This window comes from Oncorhynchus mykiss, chromosome 9, assembly GCF_013265735.2.
Source record: "Oncorhynchus mykiss isolate Arlee chromosome 9, USDA_OmykA_1.1, whole genome shotgun sequence".
Lineage (NCBI taxonomy): Eukaryota > Metazoa > Chordata > Actinopteri > Salmoniformes > Salmonidae > Oncorhynchus > Oncorhynchus mykiss.
Window position 1 is genome coordinate 12964599 of NC_048573.1, and position 18993 is coordinate 12983591.

The window sequence follows — 18993 nt, forward strand, 5'->3', positions numbered from 1 at the left end:
CTGGGTAAGGACTCCTGCAGTTCACCCTGGTGGATCCGGCGGCAGATGGTATTTTTGGCGAGGTGTGTGTGTGTGTGTGTGTGTGTGTTGCCTATGGGTTTCATACCGTACACTGTCACAACCAATTTCTCTCGCTGCTTGAATACCGAGAGGAGGCATGTAAGAATATATAGGAGGGGGTGTTGGTTTATTCTTTAAAGATGTGTGTGTTTATAGAAGTGTTAATATAAGATTATAAGCTTAATATGTACTGATATACAGTTGAAGTCGGAAGTTTACATACACCTCAGCCAAATACATTTAAACACAGTTTTTCACAATTCCTGAAATGTAATCCTAGTAAAAATTCCCTGTCTTAGGTCAGTTAGGATGACCACTTTCTTTTAAGAATGTGAAATGTCAGAATAATAGCAGAGAGAATGATTTATTTCAGCTTTTATTTCTTTCATCACATTCCCAGTGGGTCAGCAGTTTACATACACTCAATTAGTATTTGGTAGCATTGCCATTAAATGTTTTGGGTAGCCTTCCACAAGCTTCCCACAATAAGTTGTGTGAATTTTGGCCCATTCCTCCTGACAGAGCTGCTGTAACTGAGTCAGGTTTGTAGACCTCCTTGGCTCGCACACGCTTTTTCAGTTCTGCCCACAAATGTTCTATAGCATAGAGGTCAGGGCTTTGTGATGGCCACTCCAATACCTTGACTTGTTGTCCTTAAGCCATTTTGTCACAACTTTGGATGTATGCTTGGGGTCATTGTCCATTTGGAAAACTCATTTGTAACCAAGCTTTAACTTCCTGACTGATGTCTTGAGATGTTGCTTCAATATATCATCGTAATTTTCCTACCTCATGATACCATCCATTTTGTGAAGTGCACCAGGCCCTCCTGCAGCAAAGCACCCCCACAAAATGATGCTGCCACCCCCGTGCTTCACAGTTGGGATGGTGTTCTTTGGCTTGCAAGCCTTCCCCTTTTTCCTCCAAACATAACAATGGTCATTATGGCCAAACAGTTCTATTTTTGTTTCAACAGACCAGAGGATATATCTCCAAAAAGTATGATCTTTGTCCCCATGTGCAGATGCAAACCGTAGTCTGGCTTTTTTATGGCGGTTTTGGAGCAGTGGCTTCTTCCTTGCTGAGCGGCCTTTCAGGTTATGTCGATATAGGGCTCGTTTTACTGTGGATATAGATACTTTTCAATCAAGTAAAGAGACACTGAGTTTGAAGGTAGGCCTTGAAATACATCCACAGGTACAACTCTAATTCACTCAAATTATGTCAATTAGCCTATCAGAAGCTTCTAAAACCATGACATAATTTTGGGAATTTTTCAAGCTGTTTAAAGTCACAGTCAACCTATTGTATGTAAACTTCTGACCCACTGGAATTGTGATACAGTGAATTATAAGTGAAATAATCTGTCTGTAAACAATTGTTGGAAAAATTACTTGTGTCATGCACAAAGTAGATGTCCTAACCGACTTGCCAAAACTATAGTTTGTTAACAAGAAATTTGTGGAGTGGTTGAAAAACAAGTTTTAATGACAACAACCAAAATGTATGTAAACTTCTGACTTCAGCTGTATGAACCATACATACTTCATATCAATGTAATTGGAATGCTAATCTATTCATAAATTCTATTGTCTGTGGATAAGGGTTACAAAAACACAATAAAGATTATAAAAGGGAAAAATAGACTTGTTCTAGTGGTAAGACAGATGAAAACACTGATGGTCATTCTGTAAATCTGAGCTTTTTATTGACTTTCCTGAAGCTCAACAAATTGAGAACTTTTTTTAATGCAAAGATATTAAAGATAGTCTCTTTAGGATGTCAGTGCAGACCAGTCCCTCGTGGGCAAATTTAACAGAATAAAAAGGACAAAAATGGATCAATCCATGCTTTCTAGCTGCACAGGATTTCATCATTCAAAATGTTACAAAAAAGTAATAAAAAAAGATAATTATCATTTATGGTTTCTTTTTTTTTTAAGGAGAATGAATCTCAATATTTTGTGTTTTTATTAGAGACAGACTATAAACAGAGGGGCTGACAGGTTAAGATGAGAGACAAAGAGTGAACCTCGGTCTCTTGCAGGGATTCGTACACGGGCAAAGGGCTGGGAGTGTTGGCGACTTCACCATGGTTCTGGAGCTTTAGGGTTCCTTGGCTTCACTGGTGTGAAGTTAACTCTAGATGGGGCTGTGGGGTTTCTGTGGCGTTTACTGAGATGTGGCGACCTGATGAACATGTTGTTATTGTCACCAAACTGCAGTCCTTCCACATTGCTCATGTTGATGGAGAATCCCCCTGGATGAGAAAGGGGTTATGGGTGTATATTAATAGTCTGTCCTTGGTTCCCCACAACAAGCATTGGAGAAGAAGGTCCCATGTCCCTCCCCTCAGACCTTCTCCTCCAATGCGTGCTTAGGAGGCAAGTAATAAAGGAAATACTTTTGATATTCACCCAGCTCTATCTCAATTGTCACTAATTTCTTCCTTTTCAAAATGTCTCCAAGAAGAGGAAATTCATCCTTCTGACACTTAGCAGCATGGAAAGACTTGGGAAAAAGCCACAGATAATTTTAAACACCCCTTAAAGGGATGGTTCACCCAAATTACAAAATGGCGTATTGATTTCCTTACCTTGCAAGCAGGCTATGGACAAGATATGACAGCAATCCATGCTTGGTTTAGTTTCCCTGGCACTGTTTCCACATACTAACGTTTTAGCATTTGTGTCACAAATCCAATTCAAGTCATGGTACCAATATTAGCATTTTTTCTGGCATCATGTCCAAATCATTCGACAGATTCTAAATTGATAGTGAAGCTCAAAAAAGTAACTAATTGATGATTTGAACATGATGCGCGGAAAATGCTAATATCGGTCTCATGACTTGAACGGTATTTGTGCCACAAATGCTAAAATGTTACCACGTGGAAACTAAACCAAAGCATGGATTCCTGTCATACGTTGTCCATGCAGTGCCTTCAGAAAGAATTCAGACTCTTTGACTTGTTTTGCATTTCGTTGCGTTACAGCCTTATTCAAAAATGTATTCAATAGTTTTTTTCCCCTCCTCAATCTACACACAACACCCCATAATGACAAAGCAAAAAGAGGTTTTTAGAAATGTTAGCATTTTTATTACAAATAAAAAACTGAAATATCACATTTACATAAATATTCAGACCCTTTACTCAGTACTTTGTTGAAGCACCTTTGGCAGCGATTACAGCATCAACTTTTCTTGGGTATGCTGCTACAAGCTTGGCACACCTGTATTGGGGGGGTTTCTCCCATTCCTATCTGGAGATCCTCCCAAGCTCTGTCAGGTTGTATGGGGAGCGTTGCTGCACATTCATTTTAAGGTCTCTCCAGAAATGTTCGACCGGGTTCAAGTCCGGGCTCTGGTTGGGCCACTCAAGGACATCCAGAGACTTGTCTCAAAACCACTTCTGAGTTTTCTTGACTGTGTGCTTAGGATCGTTGTCCTGTTGGAAGGTGAACCTTCACCCCAGTCTGAGATCCTGAGCGCTCTGGAGCAGGTTGTCATCAAGGATCTCTCTGTACTTTGCTTCATTCATCTTTCCCTCAATTCTGACTAGCATCCCAGTCCCTGCCGCTGAAAAACATCCCCACAGCATGATGCTACCACCACCATGCTTCACCGTAGGGATGGGGCCAGGTTTCCTCCAGGTATGACACGTGGCATTCAGACCAGAGTTCAATCTTGGTTTCATCAAACCAGAGAATCTTGTTTCTCATAGTCTGAGAGTCTTTAGTCTGAGAGTCTTTTGGCAAACTCAAAGCGGGCTGTCATGTGCCTTTTACTGAGGAGTGGCTTCCATCTGGCCACTCTACCATAAAGGCTTTATTGGTGGAGTGCTGCAGAGATGGTTGTCCTTCTGGAAGTTTCCACAGAGGAACTCTAGAGCTCTGTCAGAATGGCCAAAAGGGTTCTTGGTCACCTTCCTGACCAAGGCCCTTCTCCACCGATTGCTCAGTTTGGCCGGGTGGCCAGTTCTAGGAAGAGCCTTGGTGGTTCCAAACTTCTTCCATTTAAGAATGATGGAGGCCACTGAGTTCTTGGGGACCTTCAATGCTGCAGAAATGTTTTGGTACCCTTCCCCAGATCTGTGCCTTAAGACAATCCTGTCTTGGAGCTCTACAGACAATTCCTTCGACCTCGTGGCTTGGTTTTTGCTCTGACATGCACTGTTAACTGTGGGACCTTATATAGACAGGTGTGTGCCTTTCCAAATCATGTCCAATCAATTGCACTTCCCACAGGTGGACTCCAATCAAGTTTTATAAACATCTCATGGATGATCTTTGGAAACAGGATGCACCTGAGCTCAATTTTGAGTCTTATAGCAAAAGGTCTGAATACTTATGTAAATAAGGTATTTCTGTTTATTATTTTTAATACATTTGCTAAAATGTCTAAAAAACTGTTTTTGCTTTGTTATTATGGGGTATTGTTTGTAGATTGTTGAGGATTGTTTAATTATTTAATCCATTTTAGAATAAGGTTGTAACGTAACAAAATGTGGAAAAAGTCAAGGGGTCTGAATACTTTCTGGAGGTACTGAAGTCACTGCTTCCAGGGTAAGGAGACCGATATGTAACTTGGGTGGACTATACCTTTAACCAATAGACACATAGCAAGTAAATAGACTGAAAGTAATACCTGTGGGATAACTGGATGTGGTAACTGGAGTGGAACACAGGCGCTGAAAGGAGAAATTAGAGAGTAAATATTATCATTTGTATTTATTTTATCAGTGAGTCATACTGAGACCAAGGTCTCTTTACAGATGAGCCCTGAATTTCATCAAGTATAGAAAATACACACATCAAAATGTAACTACAAAATGTAAGCAGAAAGAAAAACAGGGTCATAAAAAACAAACACATTCATCAAATGTAAGAACATTTCGAAGATTGTTCCACAAAGGAGGTGCAGTTAGGTATCTCTGAGAATGGGTGTGGTAACTAACTCCTATGTCTAAAGTTTAGAACTTGGTCACACTGTAACCTATGACCTGAGCTTTAGACATGACATTGGTTTCTTTGGTTTCAATGATTCAGCAGAGTACTCACTTCACTGTTCTATTATTATATAACGGTTATTTTGGGAACACGTTTCCATACAGAAACATGACTCTGTACCTGAAAATTGACCGCTGAACTTTGATTAGATGCAGAGCGGGAAGCTGTTGTTTTGCAGTCATGATTGAATACAGGGGGAAACATCTTTGGTTTGTGATTGGTTGAAGAAGTGACCTGATCTGCATCTGGCCATCTCATTGGCTGGGCTGTGTGCTGAAGGGATGGATACTCTATGAGGGAGAGAAAAAAAAAATAATCTTGTGAAAGGATAATACATTTTGGATTCAAACATTAGGGGCCAGTAATGTTTCTCATTTCAACCTCATTGGTTACTAAGCAACCACCCACGACAATCCCTCATTGGTTACCAGAAACCCTCCCATGACAACCTCTTGTTGGTTACCCGCGACAACTTCCTTGCGTATACCTTTATATTTCTGTTTCGAGGTCAATCTCCCAGCCGTTTCCTGTAGCAAACACAAGAACAGGAAGTCAAGTTTTTTTACCTTGGTCGATTATACTGATGTGTTCTGACTTCGAAACTTGAAAATGTTATTGTTTGACATCAGGGATCCTATGGAAAGGAAAATGGCCACAGTCTGGTACAAGTCAACAGGACAGCCATGAGTTGGGGAGGAGTGAGGAATTTGGGCTGAGGTCAGGTCAGATAAAGTGAGGAAGAACAGATCTCACTAAAGTTCTGTCTAGCAACAGAGATGTATTGGCTGTTCAGTGATGTTAGGAGGTTTAAATACCAGTGCTTGTGTGAATATGTCTTGGTCTAATTCAGCTGTGTGACCCAGTGGGTGAATAAACTTGGTTTGAGCTTTACTAAGCATCCATGTGTTTTCTACTCTATTTAGAATCTAACAATACCCATAACACCACCATGTCACAACTGTTATTTTACATGTTACACAAGAATGCAGACTCATGTTACTCTGTGTAGGCCACTCTGTTTTCTCATACACAAGATGTTTTTCCTTGAATATAGGAAAAAGAAAATAGGTCCTGAATAATGTTGCATAATATTTTTTTATTTATATTTATCAGACATTTTTCATTTTCCTATTTGAGCATCTGGTGCAAAATATATCAAATGATTCACTTTAGACCCATACCTGGTTCCACGGGGGAAGTTTCCCCTAGGTACTGATTTAGGATCAGCGTCCCCTCCCCCAATCCTAACCATAACCATTACTGAGGAAAATTCAAAACCGACCAGTGTTAAACGGAAACTTTACCATACATCGCATACCTGTGTTGGGGGAGGTTCACTCTTCACACGATCAGAGATTTTAACTTTGTGTTTTTGAATTCCTGTGAAAGGTGAATGAATAAATGAATGGATGGATGAATGGATGAATGAACAGATGAACGCGCAAACAAATTAATGAATGAATGATAACTGCAGTGGTAATTTAAGATGTTTGGAAAATGTATCGAGTTATAAAGGGTTGTACCTGATGGCTGTGAGATATGAAGGGCAGCAACAGAGGATGTAATACTCTGCTCACTCTCTGAGTCCTGGAGAGAGAGAGAGAGAGAGAGTGAGAGACAGCCAGACAGACAGACAAACAAACAGAGGTCGGAGTTAGAATGCGAGGTAGACATAGTTGTTTAATAAAGTTGAATAGTACTGTTACGGTACTGAAAGCTTTGAATGACAGGGTCATATTCAGTACCAGTTTTTTCTGCACTTGATGGACGGCATCATTTATCCCTTGTTTGTGTTTCTCGTACATCTTCTCTGTCACAGCAAGGCAGTCTGAACACCAAAAAAATAGAGCCATGGGTCACAAGAAAATATGGGTTAAAGATGTACTTCGGAATCATGAGCACAAAAAAAATCATAACATATTGCACAAATTTCATTTGTAACATATCCACTCCCCTCCAGGCTCTTGTCTTACCCAGGAATGTGGGTCTCAGGGTGGGCTTTGTATTCCAGCATCTCTCCATGAGGTCCACCAGTTCCCCCAGCCCTTCGACCTGGTCCCTGTCCAATGCATCCAGAGAGGGTCTATCCCCCTGGGGGATCCGGAACCGCACCAAACTGGACCGGGCGTCTAGGGGGAGGGGAGGAGGAGGAGATGGAGGGTTGTGAATTAGAGGGAAGTGGGTATATCTTTGATGGGCAAATGTATTTAGGTTTGTGTGTTAGGACTAGTCACTCACTAGGATATGGCTCTTTTCCCGTGATAATGGACCACAGTAGTATGCCATAGCTGTTAGAAAGAGAACAATAATCATCATGATAGCCATGTAGCGTATCTTTCTCTTACTACAGTGGCATCAGAAAGTATTTTCCACATCTTGTTGAGTTACAAAGTGGGATTAAAATGATTCAATTGTAATTTCTTGTCAACGATCTACACAAAATACTCTGTAATGTCAACTTGGAAGAAACATTCTTAACCTTTGTAAAAAAAAATGGAATAACAACAATAATACTAATTTTCAAAACAAAAATATCTTGATTAGATAAGTATTCAAGACCCTGAGTCAATACATTTTAGAATCACCTTTGGCAGCGATTATAACTGTGAGTATTTCTGGGTAAGTCTCGAAGAGCTTTCCACACATTTGGACTGTGTAACATTTGCCCATTATTAATTTCAAAATTCTTCAAGCTGTGTCAAATTGGTTGTTGATCATTGCGAGACAGCTATTTTCAGGTCTTGCCATAGATTTTCACGCAGATTTAAGTCAAAACTGTAACTCGGCCACTCAGGAACATTCAATGTCTTCTTGGTAAGCAACTCCAGTGTATATTTGGCCTTGTGTTTTAGGTTATTGTCCTGCTGAAAGATGAATTAATCTCCCAGTGTCTGGTGGAAGCAGGCTGAAACAGGTTTTCTTATATGATTTTGCCTGTGCTTAGCTCAATTTCAGTTTTTTTTTATCCTGAAACTCGCCAGTCCTTAACGATTACAAGCATACCCATAACATGATGCAGCCACCACTATGCTTGAAAATATGGAGAGTGGTATTCAGTAATGTGTTGTATTGTATTTGCCCCTGATGAGTTCTGACTCTAAACTTGAAATATTGTTAATTATCAGGTATCTTATTGGAATATTGAGTGCCATAGTCTGGTTTCTACATCAGAAGTTAATGGTTATATGTAGGCAGAATGTATATAGTGGATGCAATTCAGCTTGGAATGTACTGAGTAAAAAAAAAGGCAATCACATGTTTACAGGCACTGATAAGCATGGAGAGCATGGAGAGGTCATATTAAGGGAGAAGGAACAGTTTATTGCCCGCATTACTTAACTTCCTGCCTTGCAATAAATATGTAATGTTTAGACAGAAGAAGGAGACTCCACCCAAATTGGGGTATACATAATACCACTGGTGGAAATATGTCTTTGTCTTATGCAGCTGTATAAGACTGACCCAGTGCGTGGATAAACTTGGTTTGAGCTTTATTAAGAATGTGTGAGTTTTAATCTGTTTATTTAGAACCTAACACCACAAACATAACACTTGTATTCAGGGCAAAAAGTGAATTGCTTTTCCACATTTATTGCAGTATAACTAGGCTTCCTTCTTTTCACATGGTCAGTTAGGTTAGTATTGTGGAGTAACTACAATGTTTTTGACCCCTCCTCAGTTCTCTTATCACAGCAATTGAAGAGCGACAGGTAGCATAGTGGTTGCTTGTTTGAATTCAGAGCTGGCAAGGTGGAAAATACTGTCGTTCTGCCCTTGAGCAATGCAGTTAACCACAACAACTGCTCCCTGTGCACCTATAACATGGATGTTGATTAAGGCAGCCCCCCGCACCTCTCTGATTCAGAGGGGTTGGGGTAAATGCAAAAGACACATTTTGGTTGAATGCTTTCAGTTGTGCAACTGACTAGGTATCCCTTTCCCATTAAACTCTGTACCTGTTTTATAAATCACCATTGGCCTCATGGTGAAATCCCTTCCTCTCCGAGTTAGGAAGGATGCCTGTAACTTTGTAGTGACTGGGTGTGTTCATACACCATCCAAAGTGGAATTAACAGATGAGATAGTCATTCAAAAATTATTTGAAAACACTCACTCACAGTGTATGACTTATATGACTATGTAAGACATTTTTTACTCCTGAACTTATTTAGGCTTGCCATAACAAAGGGGTTGGATACTTATTGACTCAAGACACTTCAGCTTTTCATTTTTTATGAATTTTTTATAAACATTTCGAATTCCACATTGTGTGTAGGCCAGTGACACAAAATCTCAATGTAGTTCATTTTAAGGCTGTAACACAACATAATGTGGAAAAAAATCTGAGTGTGAAAACATTCTGTAGGCACTATATGTATCCATTCAGTTCACAAGCATTTCGCTGCACGTTTTATACCTGCTGTAAACTGTTTTATTATTCTGAAAGATGCCTTGAGAAACAGTGACATGTCAATTGTATCAATGGTGTATACTTACCTGTAGATATCCGAGGCGTGGGTGGGCTTGTATGTCATGTCAAAAGCCTCTGGTGGCATGTAACTTAATGTACCGCCATCCTCTCCAGTGTCCTTCCTGTTCGCTTTAGAAATGCTGTGGTAAACCCTGGCTAGGCCGAAATCTGTCAGCTGGAGAGAAAGAATAATGTCACAATCATTGGTGAAATTGCCAAGGGAGGGGCATGGGGGGCACATATCTCTGCACCAGCCGTCCCTGAATATGATTGGCCTCTCTTGGTGCCCCCCATTCTCATTGGGTCAGAGCGCTGTCAATCTGGCTCAAATTGAAGCGGTTCTGGTTTTCCCGTCTGCATTTCAGGCATTACGAGAAAAACTTTCAGAATGACCAAGTGAATGCTGACAGAATAGAATCAGGAGACAGACTCGGGAGTTGGGATCAACATTCAACAACACAAGTGTAATAATTATTCTTTGGTGTGTGCTTACATTTGTCCTATTTCACAGATGTACAAGTATGTATTATACATGTGAAATAGTTTTCATATACATGAAAACTATGAAATAAAACATATGGAATCATGTAGAAATCAAAAAAGTGTTAATTAAATCAAAATATATTTTATATTTGAGATTCTTCAAAGTAGCCACCAGCTTGAAACCAGCTTTGAACACTCTTGGCATTCTCTCAACAAGCTTCATGAGGTCGTCATCTGGAATGCATTGCAATTAACAGGTGTGCCTTGTTAAAAGTTCATTTGTGGAATTTCCTTTGAGCCAATCAGTTGTGTTGCGACAAGGTAAGGTCAGTATATAGAAGATAGCCCTATTCATTTAACTAGGCAAGTCAGTTAAGAACAAATTTTTATTTACAATGACGGTCTACCCCGGCCAAACCCTAACCCGGGCGATGCTGGGCCAATTGTGCACCGCCCTATGGGACTCCCAATCAAGGATGGTTGTGATACAGCCTGGAATTGAACCAGGGTCTCTAGTGACGCCTCTAGCACTGAGATGCAGAGATGCAGTGCCTTACACAGCTGCGCTACTTGGGAGCCCAAATAAGTAAAGAGAAATGACAGTCTGTCATTAATTTAAAACATGAAGGTCAGTGAATTCTGAAAATCTCAAGAACTTTGAAAGTTTCTTCAAGTGCAGTCGTAAAAACCGTCAAGCACTATGATGAAACTGGGTCTAATGAGGACCGCCACAGGAAAGGAAGACCCAGAGTTACCTCTGTTGCAAATCGGCAATTAACTGCACCTCAGATTGCATCCCAAATAAATGCTTCACAGAGTTCAAGTAACAGACACACCTCAACATCAAATGTTCAGAGGAGACTGCGTGAATCAAGCCTTCATGGTTGCTGTGAAGAAACCACTACTAAAGGACACCAATAAGAAGAAGAGACTTGCTTGGACCAAGAAACACGAGCAATGGACATGAGACTGGTGGAAATCTGTCTTTTGGTCTGACGAGTCCAAATTTGAGATTTTTGGTTCCAACCGCTGTCTTTTTGAGACGCAGAGTAGGTAAACGGAAGATCTCCACATGTGTGGTTCCCACCGTGAATCATGGAGGAGGTGTGATGGTGTGGGGGTGCTTGCTGGTGACACTGTCAGTGATTTATTTAGAATTCAAGGCACACTTAACCAGCATGGCTGTCACTGGCTGTATAATATGATTTTGTTACCATCTAATGCACATTCAGATGTCATAAATAAGCACTGCAGAGCTCTCCCTGTCCTCTGTCGTACCTTGATTGTATTACTGTTGATGAAATCTGGAAATGTGCACGTACACCTTGGCCCATCTACTGTTTCTAGCACCAATTCTGACTTGTGCTCTGATTAGTGTTTCAAGAATTTCTGCTCTCGTAAAAGCTTGAGTTTTCTGCATGTTAACACTAGAAGGTAATTTCCTAAAATGTGTTAGTTAAGGAGCGGCAGGGTAGCCTAGTGGTTAGAGCGTTGGACTAGCAGCTGAAAGGTTGCAAGTTCAAATCCCCGAGCTGACAAGGTACAAATCTGTCGTTCTGCCCCTGAACAGGCAGAACGACAGATTTAGGCCGTCATTGAAAATAAGAATTAACTTAACTGACTTGCCTAGTTAAATAAAGGTTAAAAAAAGGAAGAGTGTTCTGAATACTGATGTTAACCTTTCTGGTTATAACCTTTTCAGCAAGACAGATCTTCCAAAGGTGGGGGAGTGGCAATCTTTCCCAAGGATCACCTTCAGTGCTCTGTTGTCTCCACCAAGTCTGTCCCCAAACAATTTTATTTGCTGGTTTTAAGCATTCAACTTTCAAATAGCTTTTCGTTGACTGGGTGCTATCATCCTCCATCAGCACCGGCCTGTACCCTATCTGCCCAAAACGCTCTCCTGGCTCCTTACACTAAGTCTGAATTTGTCCTGCTAGGTGACCTAAACTGGGACATGGGACTGGGACAAACCACCTGACCAAGTCCTAAAGCAATAGGACTCCCTAACTCTTTATCAGATTATCACCAGTCCCACAAGGTATGACTCCAAACACCCAGAAAAGGCTACTCTCCTCGATGTTATCCTCACAAATAATCCTTACAGGTATCAGTCTGATGTTTTCCGTAATGACCGTAGTGATCACTGTTTTACAGCCTGTGTTCATAATGGCTGCTCAGTGAAACAGCTTGTCCTGATTTGTCATAGACGCTTCCTTTATGACCTGGCCTCTGTAAATTGGAATCAGCTTGATCCCCTCTGTTGAAGAAGCTTGGACCTTCTTTTTTGATATTTTCAGTGATATTATTAACAAACACGTCCCCATAATGAAAATTTGAATTAAAAACAGGTTCAGCCCCTGGTTCGATCATGATCTTGCTGAGTTACTCCACCTCAAGAATTGCATTTGGACTCCTGTGGCGGACCAGGCGCATACACGCTGATATGGTCGCCAGGTGTATGGTGTTTCCTCCAACACATTGGTATGGCTGGCTTCCGGGTTAAGTTGGGATTGCGTCAAGAAGCACAGCGGCTTGGCTGGGTCGTGTTTCGGAGGAAGCATGGCTCTCGACCTTCGCCTCTCCCGAGTCCGTACGGGAGTTGCAGCGATGAGACAAGACTGTAACTACCAATTGGATATCACAAAATTGTGGAGAAAAAGGGGTAAAAAGTGAAACATTTAAATTAAATTAAAATGAAAAATTATACAAAAATGTAAAATACATAAATAAAAAGTAAAGAATTGCATTTGGCGGAAGGCTCGGCCCACGCATACTCACTGAATTCCCACTTAAACTTGACCCCCCAAAAAACATCTGGATCAGATGGTTTAGACCCTTTCTTCTTTAAGGTTGCTGCCCCTATAACCGCCAAGTGTCACGCCCTGGCCATAGAGAGGCTTTTATTCTCTATTTTGGGTAGGCCAGGGTGTGACTAGGGTGGGCATTCTAGTTTCTTTATTTCTATGTTTTCTGTTTCTATGTTTTGGCCGGGTATGGTTCTCAATCAGGGACAGCGGTCTGTCGTTGTCTCTGATTGGAATCATACTTAGGCAGCCTTTTTTCCTTTGTACTTTGTGGGTAATTTACTTTGTTAGTGGCACTATAGCCCTAGTAAGCTTCATGGTCGTTTCTTTGTTTCTTGTTTTGTTGGCAACATTTATATAAATAAAGGAAAAATCTACGCTTACCACGCTGCACCTTGGTCCGGTCATTTCCACGACAACGTCCGTGACACCAAGCCTCTCAAAGGTTCCCATTGCTTGGAAGGCAGCCACAGTTCGTCCTTTATTTAAAGGGGGAGATCAAGCTGATCCTAACTGTTACAGGCCTATTTCTATTTTGCCCTGTTTATCAAAAGTGTTGGAAAAACTTGTCAAAAATTAACTGGCTAGCTTTCTTGATGTCTATAGTATTCTCTCGGGTATGCAATCTGGTTTCCGCTTAGATTATGGATGTGTCACTGCAACCTTAAAGGTCCTCAATGACGTCACCATTGCCCTTGATTCTAAGCAATATTGTGCTGCTATTTTTATTGACTTGGCCAAAGCTTTTGATACGGTAGACTATTCCATTCTTGTAGGCTGGCTAAGGAGTATTGGTGTCTCTGAGGGGTCTTTAGCCTGGTTTGCTAACTACCTCTCTCAAAGAGTGCAGTGTATAAAGTCAGAAAATATACTGTCTCAGCCACTGCCTAGGCTCAATCCTAGGCCCCACGCTCTTCTCAATTTACATCAACAACATAGTTCAGGCAGTAGGAAGGTCTCTCATCAATTTATGATACAGATGATACTCAGCTGGCCCCTCCCTGGATTTTGTGTTAAATGCTCTACAACAAGGCTTTCTTAGTGTCCAACAAGCTTTCTCTGCCCTTAACCTTGTTCTGAACACCTCCAAAACAAAGTTCATGTGGTTTGGTAAGAAGAATGCCCCTCTTCCTACAGGTGTTATTACAACCTCTGAGGGTTTAGAGCTTAAGGTATACAAGTACTTAGGAGTATGGCTAGACGGTGCGCTGTCCTTCTCTCAGCACATATCAAAGCTGCAGACTAAAGTTAAGTCTAGACTTGGTTTCCTCTATCGTAATTGCTCCTCTTTCAACCCAGCTCCTAAACTAACCCTGATTCAGATGACCATCCTACCCATGCTAGATTACTGGGACGTAATTTATAGATCGGCAAGTAAGGGTGCACTTGAGCGGCTAGATGTTCTTTACCATTCGGCCATCAGTTTTGCCTCCAATGCTCCATATAGGACACATCACTGCACTCTATACTCCTCTGTAAACTGGTCATCTCTGTAAACCCGTCGCAAGACCCACTGGTTGATGCTTATTTATAAAACCCTCTTAGGCTTCACTCCCCCCTATCTGAGATATCTACTGCAGCCCTCATCCTCCACATACAACACCCGTTCTGCCAGTCACATTCTGTTAAAGGTCCCCAAAACACACACATCCCTGGGTCAATCGTCTTTTCAGTTCGCTGCAGCTAGCAACTGGAATGAGCTACAACAAACATTCAAACTGGACAGTTTTATCTCCATCTCTTCATTCAAAGACTTAATCATGGACACTCTTACTGACAGTTGTGACTGCTTTGCATGATGTATTGTTGTCTCTACCTTCTTGCCCTTTGTGCTGTTGTCTGTGCCCAGTAATGTTCGTACCCTGTTTTGTGCTGCTGCCATGTTGTGTTGCTACCATGTTGTTGTCATGTTGTGTTGCTACCATGCTGAGTTGTCATGTGATGTTATTGTCTTAGGTCTCTCTTTATATAGTGTTCGTGATGGGTGTTTTGTCCTATATTTGTATTTATTTGTATTTTTAATCCCAGCACCCATCCCTGCAGGAGGCCTTTTGGTAGGCAGTCATTGTACATAAGAATGTATTCTTAACTGACTTGCCTAGTTAAATGAAGGTTAAATAATAATACAAATAATGGCACCAATTGTGCTAGTGTGTGTGTTTTTTTGTGTTATTTGAAACTTATTTGGTACATAATGTTTGTTGTTTTTCTATCTCTTAGTTTTTTACTTCAGTTTATTTTAGGAAATACTTTTCAAACACTTATTTTTCTTAAAACTGCATTGTTAGTTAAGGACTTGTAAGTAAGCATTTCACTGTAAGGTCTACAGACCGGTTGTATTCAGCGCATGTGACTATTTAAAATTGGATTTGATTTGGAAGGGTTATTTGACCAAGAAAGAGAGTGACGGAGTGCTGCATCAGATGACCTGGCCCCCACAATCACCCGACCTCAACCAAATTGAGATGTGTCACACCGTGACCTTAGAGATCCATATTATTCTCTATGTTTGGTTAAGTCAGGGTGTGACTCGGGTGGGAAAGTCTGGGACAAGACCCTGCCATGGAAGCAGGCAGAGGTAGAGAGAGAGGAACAGTGACGCTACGAAAAGTTGAGACAACAACGGAAGCCAGAGAGGCAGCTCCAAAAACATTTTGGGGGGGGCACACGGGGAGATTGGCGGAGTCAGGGTTTAGACCTGAGCCAACTCCCCGTGCTTACAGTGGGGGGCATGTGACCGGTCAGGCACCGTGTTATGGGGTGATGAGCACTGTGTCTCCAGTGCGCATTCACAGCCCGGTGCGCTCTGTACCAGCTCCCCGCAGTTGCCGTGCTAGAGTGGGCATTCAGCCAGGACGGATTGTGCCGGCTCAGCGTTCCTGGTCTCCGGTGCGTCTCTTCGGCCCAGGCTATCCTGCGCCAGCTCCCGGAGCCTGCAGTGATGATCCATGGGACTAAGCCTGCAGTGATGATTCGCAGTCCAGAGCCTCCGGCGACAGTCCCCAGTCCGGAGCCTCCAGCGACGGTTCCCATTCCGGAGCCTCCAGCGATGGGGGGGGGGGGGTACTGTCAAGCCCTGACCTTAGAGATCCTTATTATTCTCTATGTTTGGTTAGGTCAGGGTGTGACTCGGGTGGGAATGTCTAGGTTTTCTATTTCTTTGTTTTTTGCCGAGTGTGGTTCCCAATCAGAGGCAGTTGTCTATCATCGTCTCTGATTGGGGATCATATATAAGTTGTCATTTTCCTTTTGGGTTTTGTGCGGTCTTGTTTTCTGTTTAGTGTCTATATCTGACAGAACTGTGCGCTTTCGTTTTTGCTTTGTTATTTTGTTTGAGTAATAAAAATAATAAATAAAATAATAAAAATCATGAAAACTTTCCATGCTGCGCTTTGGTCCACTCCTTTCGACGAGAGCCGTTACAAGATGGTTTGGGATGACTTGGACCACAGAGTAATGCAAAAGCAGCCAACAAATGCTCAGCATATGTGGAAACACCTTCAATACTGTTGTAAAAGCATTCCAGGTGATTACCTAATGAAGCTGGTTGAGAGAATGCCAAAAGTGTGCAAAGCTGTCATCAAGGCAAAGGGTGGATACTTTGAAGAACCTCAAATATAAAATATATTTAGATTTGTTTAACACTTTTTTGGGTATTACATGAGTCCATATGTGTTATTTCATAGTTTTGATGTCTTCACTACTATTCTACAATGTAGAAAATAGTCAAAGATAAAGATAAACCCTTGAATGTATAGGTGTGTCCAAACTTTTGCCTGGTACTGTATCAAACCAAGAAGCCTGGGACTTGCCTTGGCATGGAGGCTGTCATCCAGCAGCACGTTACTGGGCTTGAGATCCAGGTGCAGCAGGGGCGGATCGAGGTGGTGGAGAAAGTTCATGCCCAGAGCCACCTGGTGGGCCAGGCGGAAGGACAGGGGCCAGGGTGGGGGACCGGAGAGACGTTCCTGGAGGGTCGCCAGGGACCCCCTCTCCATAAACTGTAGAAATATTACAAATAAAGGAGAATAAATACACACACATTGTATATGCTACTAATTACACCCGTGCATGAGTCACTAAGTCAGACTTATTCACAGTAGGTATTATTTACCTCCATGACCAGCCCTAGGTGGGTGGAGGGGCCGGAGCTTGGGGGCCGTCCCTGGTACACCCCTAGGATCCTGAGGACATATGAGCTCCCCCCCTGGCGCATGAGGTCTGCCTCTCTGAGCAGAGATGAGCTGGAGCTGGTGTGTATGTGTGTGTGTGTGATGGGTAGGTAGAGGTAGGTGTGTGTGTGTGTGTGTGTGTGTGTGTGTGTGTGTGTGTGTGTGTGTGTGTGTGTGTGTGTGTGTGTGTGTGTGTGTGTGATTTGTAGGTGGGTAGAGGTGTGTGAGTGGAGGGACAAAATAATTGACAGAGACATAGGCAACATGTTATTGAGGAAAATGTGGAGTTTGCCTGGGTCAGTACTCGAACCCTGGTCAAACGACTGTCGTTACCCCAAGAGATCCGAACCCCTTGATGAGATCAATAGGTGTTGGGTTAACAATGGTCGCTACAATATGAATATGCACTCAACTCAAGAAAGTACTTTTGTGCAAAGTTGTGAAATAGACCATACTTACCCGTCATCATAATGCAACAACTTGATGGCCACGTCCAACCCCCACTCTACATGTCTGGCCTTGTGGATCTGTCCAAACCCTCCTGAGCCAATCACACACCATTTCTGCAGGCTGTCATCACCAATCAGCAATGGAGCCGGACAACTGGACAGTTCCATCTTTCACCAGGAGGCCAAGGAGAAATACTGCAAATAAACCACAAATGAAACAATGGATTGTTACAGCATGTGTGATGATTTACAAAAGAATGTACAGAATGTAGGCTACAATACTGCACAAAGTAACTGATTTACTGTAGCTACTGTGCCAAAGTGAGAAGAACAGACCACCATAAAGAATACCCTCAAGACAGAAATAGAAAAAAGACAAAGGAGGGAGAGCGAGAGAGAAAAAAAAACAATCCAATTCCGATCAACTCCCATATCTACTGGGTGAAAGTGTGCCATCACAGCAGCAAGATTTGTGACCTGTTGCCACAAGTAAATACAACCCATATTTATGTTTATTTATTTTCCCTTTCGTACTTTAACTATTTGCACATCGTTATAACACTAATATGACATTGGAAATGTCTTTATTACTTTGAAACTTTTGTGAGTGTAATGTTTACTGTTAATTTTGGATTGTTTATTTCACTTTGTTTATTATCTATTTAACTTGCTGTGGCAATGTAAACATTATGTTTCCCATGCCGATGAAGCCCTTTGAAATTAATTTAATTGAAAGAGAGCGAGAGAGAGAGTAAAGACTCAATCTCTCAACTATATTGGTATTTTCCTTCGTACTCTTTTAACTTCCTCAATTGTAATTTACCATTCAATAAAAATAAGAAAAAAATCACAGAACCGAACAGAACCATGCTTACCTTTGTGGTTTTCATGCTCTTTATAACAACAGGTGTTATTAAAACACTATTTTGCAATGAAATAGCAGCGAAAATGATCAAACCCGTTGTGTTAAAAATATGTCAGTTAATTTTCTGCGAGATATCTTTTCTAATGGCGGTGTACTTCTCATAAACTTCTTTCACTTCCCATCAAGAATTGGCAGAATCAGAGGGATGACGCACCGATTGAGTGACAGAGCAGGGGCGCCTCACCTGGCTGCGAAATAGAGTGAAGGTGAAGATAACCTGATTGGTGACAGTTGTAAAATGTTTTCGTAAATTAAATAGCCGTTTCTTCGAATCATTGACAATGACGTTTTTATTATAACGAGCAATTTTAGAAAAATGTCCTAATGCGGCGTGTTTTGAAAATAACGTTTATTTTTTTGAATAATTGTTTTAAATTCCACTACATAACCTATTTTAGGCATATTATGATTATGTCCCAATTGTGTATTGATATGGACTTAGGCTACTTCAGCTGACAACCATTATTATTGACTGAATACTAGATTGTTGCAATTAATTACAAGACGATGTTAATTTTAGTTTACAGCTGTACCACCTATCTATAGAAAGGGAAGTTTTTATGTTGCACGTGACGTAAATGGAATTTCCCTGATCGCTGGGTTAATTTTGGTTTCCGC

General features: G+C 41.5%; 1 protein-coding gene across 1 annotated transcript; it reads right to left on the reverse strand.

Moving 5' to 3' along the window:
• Positions 1 to 1534: 1534 nt before the first annotated feature.
• On the reverse strand, positions 1535 to 18502 carry ripk3 (receptor-interacting serine-threonine kinase 3). The gene is made up of 14 exons (XM_021614711.2): positions 18326 to 18502; positions 17461 to 17645; positions 16944 to 17079; positions 16642 to 16830; positions 9566 to 9714; positions 7307 to 7356; positions 7042 to 7197; positions 6814 to 6896; positions 6592 to 6655; positions 6387 to 6448; positions 5556 to 5595; positions 5189 to 5358; positions 4707 to 4749; positions 1535 to 2319 (listed from the first exon to the last, which is right to left on the reverse strand). The coding sequence occupies exons 2-14, from the start codon at positions 17616 to 17618 to the stop codon at positions 2147 to 2149; spliced, it is 1473 nt and encodes a 490-aa protein (XP_021470386.2). The 5' UTR covers positions 17619 to 17645; positions 18326 to 18502; the 3' UTR covers positions 1535 to 2146.
• Positions 18503 to 18993: the final 491 nt, after the last annotated feature.